At 45.8% G+C, this 17198-nt stretch overlaps 1 protein-coding gene across 1 annotated transcript in view; it reads right to left on the minus strand.

Annotated features, from left to right (window-relative positions):
• Window positions 1-793: 793 nt before the first annotated feature.
• The window catches only part of LOC310794845 (NLR family CARD domain-containing protein 3-like), a gene marked incomplete at its 5' end in the record, with an annotated part of 34247 nt that continues 17842 nt past the window's right edge, over window positions 794-17198 (minus strand). The window contains 3 exons of the mRNA XM_083656897.1: window positions 794-1479; window positions 10962-11008; window positions 11164-11337. Of these exons, the coding sequence (XP_083513023.1) occupies window positions 956-1479; window positions 10962-11008; window positions 11164-11337 (745 nt within the window). The 3' untranslated portion in view covers window positions 794-955. The remainder of the gene's footprint in view (window positions 1480-10961; window positions 11009-11163; window positions 11338-17198) is intronic.

Genomic DNA, 17198 nt, shown 5'->3' on the forward strand with positions numbered 1-17198 from the left:
GCCAGGGAATTTTGTTTGGCAGAATAATATTTTTAGCTACAACCAGCAGCGCTGGCCCCTGCGTGCGCTGCTGGTTGCAGCTTCTTGCTGGTCTTGATTTGCTGCTGGTGGGCATCGGATATTCTGGCTTGCGTTTGTCAATCCTGTCCTGCTGCCTGGGTCTGTCTGGGTGTTGCGTGCTGCTCTGCGTGCCCCCCCCCCCCCCCCCCCCCCCGCCCCGCCCCGCCTCGCCTCGCCTCAACTGCACACTCCTCCTCCTGTCTGTGGTGGCTCTCTGCTGAGTTTGCTGTGCGCACAGTGAAGGGTGCGCAACATCCAGTTTTTTTACAGCGTTCCGCGTGTGTTTGTCACCGGCAACGATGCTTCCAGTTGAGAATAATAACAACTCCACGGTGTGGATGTGCGGATGTGCTGTCGCAACCGACATGGAGCGGCTCAATTGTGGGAGCAGATTGGCTGCTGCAGGCACAGCTGCAGTAACGTGCTTCAGCATATCGATGCATACGGATGCGATGCGATTTCCGTTTCCATAACGACTTCTTCTTTGTTTTTTCCTTGCCTTTCTGTTATGTGGAGAGCACTGTCGCCACCTAAGGGTTCTGTAAAATAGGTTATAGACCTCCAATAGCTACAATAGTTGTACCAGAGATGTATCAGGGATTGATCCACGTCCCACCGTCAAAAAACGCAATTGACGACAATCGTCGTCTTTGGCACTCTACGTCAGTATTTGAATTGACGACAGCTGTCGTCATTGGCATTCAATGAGTTAAAAAAAAAAAAAAAAAAAATTTTTTTTTTTTTTTTTACTTTTCAACTGAGCATGCAGACAATTAAAATAAGGGTGCAATGCATGCTTTTGCACCCCCGTAGAACCGGGCCTGGATCCTGTACAGAGTGAAGCATCATGTCAGCAGCTGTGTTTGGTCACAGTGTTTCTCTCTCACTCCTCTAACTAACACAGAGACACTGAGGCATCAGACCACAGATTGAACCCAGGGTACAGAGGTTCAGTGAAGGTGGAGTTGAACGTGTGGAGATGAATCAGTTTGTCAGAGGAAACGTTGTAGAAGGACAGAGAGCCAGCAGGACAGTCAAGATACACTGCGACTCTGTTAGAGAGAGAGGAGGGGAGAGGTATGACTGTGGATCTGTTATTGTGATAGGCAGTGTAACGACCATCATAGCAGAACAGACTCCAGGACTTTTCATTCCCTCCAAGCCAGCTGTCATCACCCCCTCCTCTCCTGCTGATTCCTCTGTAAGTCACTCCTATAAAAACCACTCCTTCCCTCTCCACCTCCCAATAACAGCGACCAGTCAAACCATCTCTACACAGCAGCTGAGGGAACAGGATGTCAAATCTCTCTGGATGATCAGGATATGGCTGCTTCTCTCCCCTCGTCACCTTTCTGTTGTCTTCAGACAGGAGGAGGTGTCTGTTTGCTGTGTTTGGATCCAGTGTGAGTTCACAGGCATCTGATGAGAGAACAAGACTCAATACAGAAACTCTTTTGATTCTAATAGAGCTGTTTATTATCTGTTGATTTATGAACACTTTGACCTTTAATTTCTTAACACTTTTCATGGTGACACATTCTATCAGCCATCATCTTCATTCACAGCAGGACTGAATGAAGAGATGTCACAAGCTGCTGTGAGGGACTTTCCATGTCAGCAGTTGACTGTTTAATACTTTATTTTGCTGAAACAAAGGAGGCTATTCTGATGTCTCTGTCAAAGCATAACACTGCTTTTAACACCATTGATATCATTTATATAGTCAAACATGTTCAAGTCCAAATTCTACTTTAATCTGCCTTTTCTCATGTTGATACCAGAGTAGGACACACACACACACACACACATCAGTGTGTTACCCCCCAGACACACACACACAGACACCTCACCCCCCCCCCCCCCACACACACACACACACACACACAGACACCTCACCCCACACACACACATCACCCCCCCCACACACACACACAGACACCTCACCCCCCCCCACACACACACACAGACACCTCACCCCCCCCCACACACACACAGACACCTCACCCCCTCCCCCCACACACAGAGACACCTCACCCCCCCACACACACATTACCCCCCCCCCCCCCACACACACACACACAGACACCTCACACACACACATCACCCCCCCCACACAGACACCTCACCCCCCAACACACACACACATTACCCCCCCCCCCCCACACACACACACACACCTCACCCCCCCCACACACACACATACACAGACACCTCACCCCCCCACACACACATACACCTCACCTTACACCACCCCCCCCCACACACACAGACGACACCTCACCCCCCCCCCACATACACTACCCCCCCCCCCACACACACACACACACACACCTCACCCCCCCCCCCACACACACAGACACCTCACCCCACACACACACACACACACACACACACACAAATCACCCCCCCACACACACACAGACACCTCACCCCCCCACACACACCTCACCCCCCCCACACACACATAGACAGACACCTCACCCCCCCACACACACAGACACCTCACCTCACCCCACACACACACACACACACACACACACACACACATCACCCCCCCCACACACACAGACACATCACCTCACCCCCCACACACAAACACACATCACCCCCCCCCACACACACACACACACACACAGACAGCTCACCCCCCCACACACCTCACCCCCCCCCCCACACACACACCTCACCCCGCACACACACACATCACCCCCCCCCCACACACACACACACAGACAGCTCACCCCCCCACACACACACACCTCACCCCCCCCCCACACACACAGACACCTCACCTCACCCCACACACACACATCACCCCCCCCCACACACACACAGACACCTCACCCCCCCCCCCCACACACACACACAGACAGCTCACCCCCCCACACACACACCTCACCCCCCCCCCCCCCACACACACACACACACACACAGACACCTCACCCCCCCACACACACACCTTACGTCAAGTTTCATGCTATTCGGCATAGCACCACCTACTGGCAAACACAGGAAGCGCTTTATCTCGATAACCGTTAGTCCGATCAACTTCAAACTTGGGGAAATCGCTTGGGGCAGGTGTGGGCAACATGTTTTTCCTGAGGCCCATACTGACTTACATCAAGTAAGTGAAGGGCCACACATTGGAGATCATACCTGCCAACACTCCTGATTTTCACGGGAGTCTTCCTATTTTTAACCCTCTCTCTCCCGTTGTGATTGGTAATTTCTTGTTAATCTCCTGATATAAGTGATACAAATGCAATGGCTGTAGCAGATGAGATTTATTAACATAATTCTGCCTTTTATTGAGTTTTTGGGGGTCGTTTTGATTTTCTTTGAGTCCATTTGGCCCCAGGCCCGCTAGAAATGAAATGTTATAACAGAAGTAGAGTATTGGCCAGAATGACATGAACATTTGGACACTTATTCAGCGGGTATCTTGTATGTTGCGTTCAGGTGCAGTGTAAAAACAAAAAGAAAAAAGAAAAAGAAAAAAATGCAATTCCATCGTGGGCCACACCGCATGCGTGGGCCGTATTTTGTGTGGCTTAGGGGGACCTGATAGAGTGCAGTGCTGAATTTTGTGCAATTGGCATAGCGCCACCTACTGGCAACACAAATTTTGTTTATCTCGAGAACCATTCGGCGGATCGACTTCACACTCGGGGAATGCGCTGAGGGGACCTCACGGATTTCAGTGCCGGATTTCATGCAATTCGGCATAGTGCCACCTACCGATACCTTACACACACACACACACACACACACACACACACACACACACACACACACACACACAAACACACACACACACAGCATAATACCAGCAAACTAGATTATCAGGCCGCATAGCGGCCTGATAATCAAGTATGTTGTATATCCTATAATAAAATTGCCTAGATGGATGGGCGGGCGTGTGGTGTCTGTCAGTCACGATTTGATTTAGTTTTGTGTCACGAAAGTGACATCGCCCGATGTCACTTTGGTGACGTTCAGTGCCAAAAAAATACCCTTAGACCTCAGGGGCCGGTTGCACCAAGTGGTCTTAACTATGCCTGGTCGTAACTCCTACGTCGGTCTTAGTTAAGACCAGTCTTTAGAGTGGATTTACGCCTGTTGCACCAACACGGCTTACGTCTGGTCTTAACTATGCTGGTCGTAGCAATGCGCGTCCATGTGAATTGCCAGGGAATGCACCCTGATTGGATGATGTTGCAAAAATGTGCCTCGCGACCTGCTTGGAGCGCACTGTGCCACTATGCTCTATCAGCCACTACTGTAAGTGCATCACTACACTACACTCCTCCCACCCTCCCTCGCTCCGGGGGAAAGATGGCGGCGATTGAGCCAGACAGACAGTCTGAATGAAATTGAATGTAACGTTCCCAATTCTATGTATTAAATTCAAAAAAATTAACAGCAACATTTGGGAAGGCTAAGCCACACAACTAGTTCGTTGTAATCTAACATCATGCTTCAAAGACAGAGAACTGGCTGTGTTACGACGATGACGGTAAGGACTCAAAAAGGTCTCCGCTGAGATCTCTGTTACAGGCAGGCTCTACGCCTCCTCCTGAGCAGGCGTAAGAGTTACGCCTGGTCGTAGTGAAAAGAAGGCTTAAGCCGTCTTGGTGCAACCGGCGTAGCTGTTAGGTCGTAAAGTTACGACCAACTTAGCTTAAGACCAGTGTAAGACCAGTTGGTGCAACTGGCCCCAGGGTGTTAATATCCCTATAATATTCCTATAGGGGTTGACAGTGTGTCTGTGACCTGAGGGTGTTAATATCCCTATAATATTCCTATAGGGGTTGACAGTGTGTCTGTGACCTGAGGGTGTTAATATCTATAATATTCCTATAGGGGTTGACAGTGTGTCTGTGACCTGAGGGTGTTAATATCTATAATATTCCTATAGGGGTTGACAGTGTGTCTGTGACCTGAGGGTGTTAATATCCCTATAATATTCCTATAGGGGTTGACAGTGTGTCTGTGACCTGAGGGTGTTAATATCCATATAATATTCCTATAGGGGTTGACAGTGTGTCTGTGACCTGAGGGTGTTAATATCTATAATATTCATATAGGGGTTGACAGTGTGTCTGTGATCTGAGGGTGTTAATATCCATATAATATTCCTATAGGGGTTGACAGTGTGTCTGTGACCTGAGGGTGTTAATATCCCTATAATATTCCTATAGGGGTTGACAGTGTGTCTGTGACCTGAGGGTGTTAATATCTATAATATTCCTATAGGGGTTGACAGTGTGTCTGTGACCTGAGGGTGTTAATATCCCTATAATATTCCTATAGGGGTTGACAGTGTGTCTGTGACCTGAGGGTGTTAATATCCATATAATATTCCTATAGGGGTTGACAGTGTGTCTGTGACCTGAGGGTGTTAATATCTATAATATTCATATAGGGGTTGACAGTGTGTCTGTGACCTGAGGGTGTTAATATCTATAATATTCATATAGGGGTTGACAGTGTGTCTGTGACCTGAGGGTGTTAATATCCATATAATATTCCTATAGGGGTTGACAGTGTGTCTGTGACCTGAGGGTGTTAATATCTATAATATTCATATAGGGGTTGACAGTGTGTCTGTGACCTGAGGGTGTTAATATCTATAATATTCATATAGGGGTTGACAGTGTGTCTGTGACCTGAGGGTGTTAATATCCATATAATATTCCTATAGGGGTTGACAGTGTGTCTGTGACCTGAGGGTGTTAATATCTATAATATTCCTATAGGGGTTGACAGTGTGTCTGTGATCTGAGGGTGTTAATATCTATAATATTCCTATAGGGGTTGACAGTGTGTCTGTGGTGCTTAAACCCAAACCCGTTCGGAGCCCAAGTGGCGCGTGGGTCAGAGTCCGTTTCAGACTGAAAACATAACTTGTCTGAGATGACAGGTTGAGAGGCGGGTCATAGTAGCATGTCGATGATTTTATTTGACAATTATGGGGACTGGATTGGGCTTTGGCCAATCCTGGCATGTTCCACCCCCAAATCGAGTGGGATTCAGCATGTTGTGGCGCTCTCCTCGGGAAGAGCCTGGTGACGCGAGGTTTAGTGGCTGAGTGGAGCTCAGCGAGCCGCAGGCAGCCAGCTGCCGGAGCGGAGAGTGCAGCCCGTCGGCCTGGAATCTCTGAGGTGCGACCCCTGACAACCAGGCTCTCAGGCACGCGCCATTAACGCCATTATTGTGGTAAATACAATATTCCTGGAATGCGAGTTTTAACGAGCCAGTTACATTTCTTTGCATTCTTAGGCATAACCGTTTTCTTTATTGTGTATTTCAACATACAAATGGCCAAGTTAGTAGTTAGTTTATGGGATAGGAATTCTGCCAGATGACAGGCACTAGGTGCCATTTTCTCCTTCATTTAGAAGAGAAAATTATGCTGAAATGAAGATTTGATAGACCCTTCTCACGGGGGCCATTTTGTGCCGAAAAGGCAGGTTAAACACAGGTGCAAGCAAAACACTAATGAGGGTTTCCAACTTCCATGATTGGAATTTGGAAACCCTCATTAGTGTTCTGCTTGCACCTGTGTTTATTCTGCCTTTTCGACACAAAATGACCCCCGTGAAAAGGGTCTATTGACAGCTGCCATGTCGTGATATGATTGGATGAAATGGGGTAGAAATGTTATAGTACTATGTGACTTCAGCAAACTTTAGTTTACGGTTATGAATGAAATCTTGAAAAATGAACTTTTGATGTGAAAAAGTGTGAACAACTAAAGAAATTAGATTTTTGTGATTTTTTTTGACATACATAGGTGCATTGCATACCCAGGTATTTGAACTAAAATAAAATAAAAGTTATTTTTGGGTTCAGCTCGACTTTAAAGCCCCATTCAGCAACTTCTCCAAGTTTTGCTATTGGGGAAACTGCGCCCTCTGGGTGCAATAGTCTGTATCAGTATCGCCATTCAAAGTCAACAAAACACAGCGCCAGAAAGCTCTATGTACATGTGACATCGGGTACTCACCACATGATGAAATAATAATCCATAGTTACGTGAAACATCATTTTCGTATCAAATCCGCACCGAGTTACTTCCTTGTTTTACTGAACACAGCGCTTCCGCTGTACAGCGCATGCACGGTATGCCACTCATGCTGTTGCATGTTCTATGAAAACGTACACGTGCACACGCTGTAACAACACTCATCACCATTTGTGCCAGAGAGCTTACATTGATAAGAAGCAAAGCCTAACAGTTTGTTCCACTGCAACATAATGACTGGAGGCGCTGTTGTAAAAGAAGCAGAACAGTCCTCGATAGGTCCTCTGACAGATCAGGTTGTTAAGTTTATTATGTCAGAGGAGTCTATTTAATGAGCAACTTTCAAGTGATATAGGACAAAAGCTGGTTATGACAACTATGATGTCACTCAGTGGTGATGGCTAAGTAGGTGGGCCTGAGTAATATCATCAGTAATGTCACTCAGTGGTGATGGCTAAGTAGGTGGGCCTGAGTAATATCATCAGTGATGTCACTCCAAATCTTCACAACAGCATGGGCTTCAGGAAAGCCCTTTGAGCCTGTATGACATGACACATTTAGTGCAGTTTCTCCTTATATTTACGCATCTACTTCTTCCTTTCTTCTTTCACAAGCAAAAGACCAGGCAAGGCCTGACAACAGCAGGGCCATTTGCAACTATTTTTGATCAGATATTGGTAAACACTGCTTTGTTTCATGTATCTGGTTTATATGCACAGTCCTACGGTCAGTTAGGGAAGCTGGCTCTATTGAAATCTTCAAAACTACACTCAAAAACCATTTATTTTCCCAATCATATGGTTGTGTTTGATGGTGTCATTCTCTGGAAACATTTATTAGCTGTTGAGTATATATAATCCTGAATTGCTGAGCGGGCTGTCTCAAGCCAGCAATATCAGTATAAACTTAGACTTAGACCTAATTTAATAATATGGCATCAGTCGACCCAGGAGCTTAGATAGAAAATCTAATAGCTGGTGAATAAACTTAGTCCTGAACTGCTGAGCGGGCTATCTCAAGCCAGCAGTATCAGTCTAAACTTAGACCTAGACCTAGACCTGAATTAGCAGTATAGTATTAGTCATCCTAGTAGTATGGACAGAATATCTAATATCCGCTGAATAAACTTAGTCCTGAACTGCTGAGCGGGCTGTCTCAAGCCAGCAGTATCAGTATAAATCTAGACTTGATTTTGTAGTATAGTATCAGTTGTCCCAGCAGTATAGGCAGGAAATTATTAGCTGCCAAACTTAGTTCCACCGTTTTGTCGCTGGCACAATACTCCTAAAAGCAAAATGTTTATTGTTTTGAATGATTTGGCACCTTCTATTACTGTCAACACCAGTATTGTTGTATTGTAATAATATGCCATAAAGGTTTATTGAAATTTTGGGGAGAGCAGGGGGGGGGGGGGGGGGGGGGGAACAAAATAAATAAATAAATTGCAATTTCTTAGAGCCGCCAACTAAAGCTTCGAGAGCCGCCAGCGTCTCGCGAGCCGCGCAATGAGGAACTAGGCTTTAAAGCATACCACTCATTCTACTCTAAAGCATGGCATCCCCTCCTTTCCCTGTTCTCTCCTCATACTCTCTCTCATACTCCCCCTGCTCTCCCTCCCCACCTCCTCCCTTTCCTGAACTATCCTCCCCCACTATTCTAAAGCATGGCACCCATTCTATTCTATACCATGGCACCCATTATCTTTCCCCCTTCCCCTGCTCCTTCCACACCTCTCCTTCCCTGCTCTCTCCTCCCCCACATTTCCCATTCCCTCCCCACCTTCTCCCTTTCCCTGCTCTCTCCTCCCCCACATCCCCCGCTCTCCCTCCCTCCTCCCCTCTTCTGCTCTCTCCTCTTTCTCCCTTCCCTGCTCTCTCCTCCCCTTCCCTGCTCTCTCCTCCCCTTCGCTGCTCTCTCCTCCCCCACGTTTCACATTCATGTGGGAAATTGACCTCATCACTTTCCTGCTCTCTCCTCTCACATTCCCCCTGCTCTCCCTCCCCTGCACACTCCCCACCTCCTCCCTCTCCTGATCTCTCCTCCCCCACTATTCTAAAGCATAGCACCCATTCTACCCTAAAGCATGGCACCCTTTCTATTCTATATTTCTATATTTTCTATATTTCTCTATCATATGATTGTTCAATGTGTTTTCCTTACTACTGTAATTGCTACTGTTGTGTCAGCTAGAATTAGCTAGACATATTTTCTGTGAAGTCCTCTGAGACATGCTTGTGAATTAGGGCTATACAAATAAACTTGACTTGACTATGATCTCATGCAGTCACAGTAACGTACGTGCTATACTAGTTGACTGTTGTCTTTGCAGTGTGTTCAAGTGCACATTTTTGGCCGCGACACAGGAGACGTGAGGTGATGCAACAGTCGGCATTCTTTGTCTTTTGAAGTTTTGGTGGTGTGTTGCAGCCTTAAGATATCCGCTGGAGAAAATAAAATCCATGCACAGATTTACCTCCTATAGGTCCACAAATTTCACATATATTATTAACACGTTCACTGCCGTCGACGAGTTATCTCGTCCAAAAAAATCCAGCGGTTGACTGCCGTGGACGAGTTATCTCGTAAATTTTTTTATTTATTTTTGACGGTGGGACGTGGATCAAACCCTTTTACATCTCCTATAAAAATATGGGAGCCACCGAACGTGTACAACCCATTCCACCGACCCACTAAGTGGCGACAGTGCTCTCCAGACTAGAGAAAGCCGAGCCAAAACTGCAGGGAAAAGCGTGAGGAAACCATCCTCATACTGTAGAATGGTTTGGCGAAAACGCTTTCGCGCTGGCGCACAACGGTGGCGCACAACGGTGGGGGGTTCCAAAAATAGACTGGGTGCAACACACTTTGAAACACGCAGCATAAAGCGAATCGCACAAAGCTTCATCCCAGCTCTCAACCGAAACCCCAAGAAACGAACGAGCCCCATCCAGGCTCGCCCGACGAGGGGCCGCCAGGCCGCAGACAGGCAGCAGAAACTCGCTTGTGACACAGCCGCTGCAAAACAACGGAGAAACACACACAGAGGGGAGGAGTTTGCAGGAGAGGGGGGTGGGGGGGGGTGCTGTTATATTGGACTAAACTATTACGGTAGTTTAGTCTCTCTCTCTCTCTCTCTCTCTTTCTTTCTCTCTCTCTCTCTCTTAGCTTATGCTTACTGTGGAATAAGTGTACGCACGCATGCACGCACGCACGCACACACACACACACACACACACACACACACACACACACACACACACACACACACACAAACACAATACAGTATACACACTAGCCCAAGGGCACCCATAATCACAGGCACGTGAGGTGGTTCTAAAAATCCATTTATCTCAAAACTCTCTGAAAATCTCTGAAACCATGCTGTATTCAACTGCTAATGCCTACATAACTACTAACTCTACAAACTAACTCTTTTAGACAGAGAAAGCACACATTCTATTAGTTATTTTGAGATATTTTGTGTTCACAAAGTCCTAGCAGAAAATAATCCTCGGCTCTTGAAAGATGAGCCAGAATCCTCAAAAAAAACCTTGGCAGAAGCTACCTACAGTAAAAAAAAACTGTTGGCAGTGAATGTGTTAAGCTCCGCCAGCGCCACACAGCTTCCGGCTCGCTGGTTGCTCGCCAGCGCATCCCAGTGGGGCGGTGCTTATAGTAAAAATCTTGTCTAAAAGTATTAATATTGAACATGTCACGTGTCTAATTTGCACTATTCAACACTGCATTTTCTCAGTGTCTCAGAAACACACTCGGCAAGTTTGAAGTCGATCGGACGAACGGCTCTCGAGATGTGTGATAAACAGAGAACATACAGACAGACGGTCGAGCATTTATTAAGGAGATAAACACTTACACTTCCTCACTCCTGGTTTCAACCACTGGACTCCACCATGGTCCACACTGTGGGGCAAACAAAGTCAGACCAGAGTATTCTATTTGAGGACAGAAACAAAACCTTCCCTATGAAGGGTTTTCCATATAATAGGGGCCGTTCATTATTTATGGAAGGGGTCACTGGAGGAAATAGGGGAGGGTGATGCTTTTTAAATATATACCTGAGAGAGTCCAGTCTCCAGTGTGGATCCTCCAGTCCAGCAGAGATCAGCTCCACTCCTGGGCCTCCTGGATGATTGTAGCTCAGGTCCAGCTCTCTCAGATGGGAGGGGTTGGAGCTCAGAGCTGAGGCCAGAGAAGCACAACCTTCCTCTGTAAGCAGACAGCCTGACAAACTGCGCACGCACACGCGCACACACACACACACACACACACACACACACACAAATGAATCCATGTCAGATTTGATTGGTAGCCTACTGTGAAATTAGTTGTGCTAATGCCGTCAAATTCTAGCAAAACGGTTACTACCTCATACAGTTGGCTGGTCAGCTCTGTGGTTATGTGCTGCAGTTTGAGAGTTCCCTACTCACTGTCTGACAGAATATTATAAGTTATTTCTGCGTTTTCAGGTTTCAAAAACTGAGGCAGCACAGAGAGGAAAGAATGAAATGCCCTCATGGAAAGTCATTCAGAGGGGCTATGAAGGGCTAAATGTTGGTATCACACCTGGTTTAAAAATACATGGACAGAGAAAATCACCCACAGGTGTTTGTCTGCTGATAGTAATCAGTATGTAAAGCAGGAGGTAAATGGCCATCTGTTGATCAGGTTAAAGAACAACAACAATGCTGGCAGTTGTTTGGGAATGTTTGATTGGTGTGCTATGGGCTAAAGCAGGGATACTCAACTGGCTTTGCCCAGGGGCCACTTTTTGAACCACCAAGCAGAATGTTAACAAGCATTATACCATGGTCTGGGTGAATACTCGATTCTGATTGGCTGCAAGGTGTCCATTAATTTGTGATAATGTACAGTGATAATGTACACCTAGCTAAATGGTCTGTTCACCGTTCATATCAATGCGGCAGGATTACGACCACGACAGAGCCGTTTGAGCTCTATACGACCGTTAACGCTTAATATGGCACTTTTATAAGTTTAGAAAAAACATTAGTCGGTCAAAGTTAGCTTGACTCTAGAATTGTGCCAGGTGCAGGCACTAAGCGGCCATTTTATCCAATGATAGCCTAATCTTGAGCAGCCGAGGGGACTATTTTGTCTCGCCAGTTCTCAACTCATATTCAAGGTTATGAAAACTAGATTTTGATTGCAAAATGCATGGAAATATAAATGAATGGTCTTGTTTTGTTTCTTTGGCAAGTGACCATGGTATAAGCGGGTTAATGCACTTCAAGGTGTCCATTATCAGAAATTATTGGACTTCGCGGCTTCGCCTCGGACGGTTTACGCCTCCATGTCGTCCAATAATTTCTGATAATGGACACCTCGTCGTGCATTAACCCTTACATAATCAGAGTGAGAATGCAAACCCAATATCCAGTGTATTGGAGGTACTGTACAGCAAAAGGTAGAAATTCAGTTTCTTCAATTCAGTTCAGTTCTCAAATGTGTTCAGAGTAAACCCTCTTCCCAAACAAATCAATAAAGGATCTCTCTCCAAAAGAAAATTAACCTACTTATCCTGTGTGCACACAGCCGACCTGTTTGGTTACATTTATATCATATAAATTAAGTAGGCTACATATAGTAAGTAGAAAGTCAGGTTGCAAGCACACTCGAAAATATTTAAAAACTCACTGGGTGCAAGGCAAGCACGAGATATGAACAAGAGAAAAGCCAGCACTCCAAATGTCTTTTTGTTGATTTATTTCCTTCTGTACCTGGGCAGCAGCAACGAACGTTTCAGTCAAAGACCTTCCTCAACGTCCTCAGGAACGCTGAGGACGTTGAGGAAGGTCTTTGACTGAAACGTTCGTTGCTGCTGCCCAGGTACAGAAGGAAATAAATCAACAAAAAGACATTTGGAGTGCTGGCTTTTCTCTTGTACATATAGTAAGTGCCTGGGTGGCAAGCAGGCTGCAATACTTGACAATTTAGCTGGAGCTCAGTCAAACTTTATTTAACAGAAGGGATGAGGAAGCGCTGCGTGGGTCCTTAGTAAAATCACTGAAACAGGTGCTCTTTGGTGAGGGTGGAGAGAAGCATGAGAAAAAGTTCAAGTTGGATCCTTGTAAAAGTCAAAACATTTAGTAGAGTACAGAAAAAACTTGAAGAATCCAAGGCCACTCTGTTTCCGGTAGAACAGTTAAAAAGCCTTTATTGTGGCATGGCTAAATCTTACACAATTAAAAAGACCAACGCGTTCAGCTACAGAGAGCCTTCATCAGGGTAGAGGCCCAACACTGAATGCATGGCATTTCATGGCAATAGAAGTCATCCCCAAATCTGCCAGAGGAGGGGATAGACTCAAACATCTCCTCCAAAGAGAAACTTTTTGGATTGTAACCCTAAAAGCAAATGATGATATTGATTTCTCTCCATTTCTCTGAGTCAGACATTGTTTTTTGTTATTGAGATATTTTGCTCAGTTAAATTTATTTGGTTCCTCATCCTGTAGCTTCCTGGGAGGTCTCTATGGCCTCAAATGTGTAGGCTGCACAATTGTTGCTGGTATTGTATTTAGTTCCTCCTGTCAGGTTGGAGTGTTATTCCTCCAATTCCCTTGCCCTGAGCCTGACCCGGGGGATATGTGAAGTGTAACCTTTCAGACATGAGGCATGTTGCTTTCATACATGTGGAGCATGTAAAGTAGGGTGTAAAGTAGAGAGGGGGCGGGGGTGGGGGGAATTTGGACATGACCACACAATGGGGAGTTGTGAAAACTGACCACACAGCTGTACTTCACTGTCTGAGCATAGCCTTAAAGCAGCTACGAGCAAGGTTTTCGATTGTTATTAAACAGTCTAATTTTAATATCGATGCCTCACATCTTACCTCTAATAGTAGACGAGACCAACGCAGAGTAGTCTCGCTTGAACACCGAGTGAATCGGCCAGTGTTGTCTTCATGATTAGTCTGTCTGCGGCCGGGGCAGATCAGGAAGTGAAATGAAATGGTTTGCGGCAGCCACTTCGGCCATAACCACAAAATAACAAAATAACTTCCAAAAAAAAACTGTTAGAATATAACGAGAGATGTTCGCGAGAGTAGCAAGCCCCTGGATGTAGCGAGCATGACGTCCTCCTTGTTTATGGTATGTTGCTAGGCAGAGCGAAACGGTTGAAGGCAGGCAGCTGCCGTAAAACGTTTCATTTCACTTCCTGGTCTATCTGGCCCGCCGGAAGACAGAACACAGACTCCAGAATCATCAAGAGAGCAATCTCCGATTCACACGGCTTTGGTCTCAGCTACTATTATAGGTAAGATGTGATGCATCAATATTACATTCAGACTGTTTAATAACAATTGAAAATCTTGCTCGTAGCTGCTTTAAGTGAATCGCATTGACATTCAACAAACTATCATGACATGCAGAGTCTGAAAACAAGTTGCTACAAATAGATAATGGGCGATAACTGCTAACGTTCACGGCATATAATCGTTTGCGCATAACGTTAGTAATTAATTAAACAACCCTACAACTCACGCCCAGATGCATCGATTTCCTCGAGTCTCAAGCGCTAAAAATAAAACAGGTCTTTGCTATGTTCAGTCCTAAAATGCGTCAATCCTACTAGAATTATACAGAATACAGGAAGCTAGACGTTTTTACCTTCAAAATAAAATCAATGTTGTATTGCTTAGTAACAAGAAATCAGAACGGTCGACTCACTACGGGTTAAAATTTACTTTTCGAAGGGAGCAGATATTCTTCCAGTTTATCTCTGTTCTGTATCTTTCGGATAACACACACAAAAAAACATTACACGTGCATTTACTTCATTTAATTGCCATTATTGCGAAGGTTATACCCTGAAGTTTCCGTTTATACTGCCTGACTTGACGCTACTTGGAATTTGCGGTTCTGCACGTGAATCTTCACAAATGCTGTGTAAACATTAAATCAAAGGCATGAACGCAACCAGAGCCAGATACCCTACCTAGCGATGTCCAATACTGGGAAGCAGGACGACCCTCGCGCCCAAAAATGCTCATTAAATGTGTGTGCTGTGCGAAGCTATGCAGAAATGAAATAAGATCAAAGCCATGAGCATTTCAATCCAGCAACATGTAGCCTGTTGGCTGACACACACGGAGCAGGTTTGAGCTTCATTTGGAAAAACTGAAACGGCATGTTTTTTTTGCTCGCTCATTCACATATAATAATAATCTGCCACGCTGGCTTTCTGTCTCCCTCCCTCTCCTCATGCACTCACTGAGCTGGCTACTTCACGGAGCTCTTGGGGGGGGGGACAATCCATCCCTGATACAAGGGCTCGAGGTTGTCTCACCTCCAGATAGTAGGAGGGTCACGGGAGCTCGCATAGCTCACCAAAATGTGTTCATACATACATACACCACCATCCGGATGCCCTCTAGATAACTCCCGAATTCCAAGGCATGTCTGAAAGCGGCTTATGGTATCGCCGTTCAGTCACCCAAAATACAAATTCAAACAGCGCCAGAAACACTCACATGTACATGTTGTGACTTGTGTACTCACCACACGATGAACTATAAACAGTGTTGGGCGCAGTGTGCGAACTATACTGTGGCTTTCGGGGGAGCCGACTTTTTCACCGGGGGGGGGGGGGGGGGGGGGTGCAACCGGACGTGCGCGCGACCCGGTGCGGACAGCTGCTTGCGCGTGCCTCAGAAAGGACTGCCTCCCTTCAACGTTCACAGTCTGATTCAGGCTACAGTATCACATAAGCAGTAGCCGGGTAGCCCAATGACCAGACCATCCTCCACGCCACATGCCACGCTAAAAAACAAAAATCACAGTAAGATCTCTATTCTATAGTTTATCAGCACGCTCAAAGACACGGATACAGCTCTTGTCATGTTCCACTTTTCTCTCCAAGAGAGAAAAGCGCGCTGCGCACACAGAGAGGGAGGGAGGGTGAGCACAGAAAGGCGAAACAGGCGCACTGCTCTCCATATACACTGCATCCACAAGAACATGATATCTCTGCCCAACACTTTTATGCACTCCATAACGCACATGTCCCACTCACTGTGAAGTTCCTGACGCATTCCATCTCCCAAACAGTCCTCCATATGCGGGAGGACTCGGAGGTAGCCTATTCCAGCTTCACGTCGTCTTCACTTTTTCCACATCTGCGTTTGAAGTAGAAGCGACTTGTTGCTGTTCAACTGACGGCTGCTTCCATTTCTTCGTGAATGTAAAGTTTGTCAAACTGCCTTGTTTTCTTTTTGACATCTTGCTGTTGTTTTAAATCTGACCTGCCCGCGTGAGTGACGTTTGATTTGCACCTGCGCCGCCACGCTTCGATGTGGTGATGATAAGAATAACATGCATGTCGGTATAGGGGCTTACAGTGAATTTGACAGTGATTGAGCACACTCTGAATCATACGATTAAAATAGCGTAATTTTACGCATTATTCACTATGAAGGTACAGAAAAAGAAATAGAAAATACATGGGGTAATAATATATATTAGTCAATAATTTCGAGACCCCCCCAAATTTCACAAGTCATGTTTTCAGGGGGTCTACTATTTCTTTAAGGGGAGCCAAAGCCCCCCCAGCTCCCCCGTAGTTTGCACCCTGGTTGGGCGTGTTACTGTAATTACTTACTTTTTCAGTAACAAAGTAATATAAGGCGTTACAATTTCCAAAACAGTAATTATATTACAGTTATTAATCCAAGAAAGGCTGCGTTACTGCGTTAGATCATTGCCGGGCCAGAATGCAGTGTTTTCTATGTAAAAAGAGAAGAAAAGAAAAAGTAATCCTCACGATCTCAGGTAGACCTGTCACGCAGACGCGCACACATACGTCAGAGCGTGGTTGTGCACAACACGGGACGCCGACTATTTCAAAACAAACTGGCTGAAGGAGAAGAGAAATACTCGTTCAGAAGTTGGAGGTATTCATGCCATTATTTTGAGTTTGTCTTGGTCAAAGATGCAAAGAAGATGACTGTCCGTTGTAAACTATGTGCGAGCAGCAAAACGTTTTCAACTGCAAAAAATACTACGTCTAACTTGATGAAGCATCTTAAAGGGCAGCACAGCACTGTGAAACTGGTTGAAAAAATCCCCGAA

The sequence above is a fragment of the Poromitra crassiceps genome, assembly GCF_964638095.1.
Source record: "Poromitra crassiceps genome assembly, chromosome: 20".
Taxonomy (NCBI): domain Eukaryota; kingdom Metazoa; phylum Chordata; class Actinopteri; order Beryciformes; family Melamphaidae; genus Poromitra; species Poromitra crassiceps.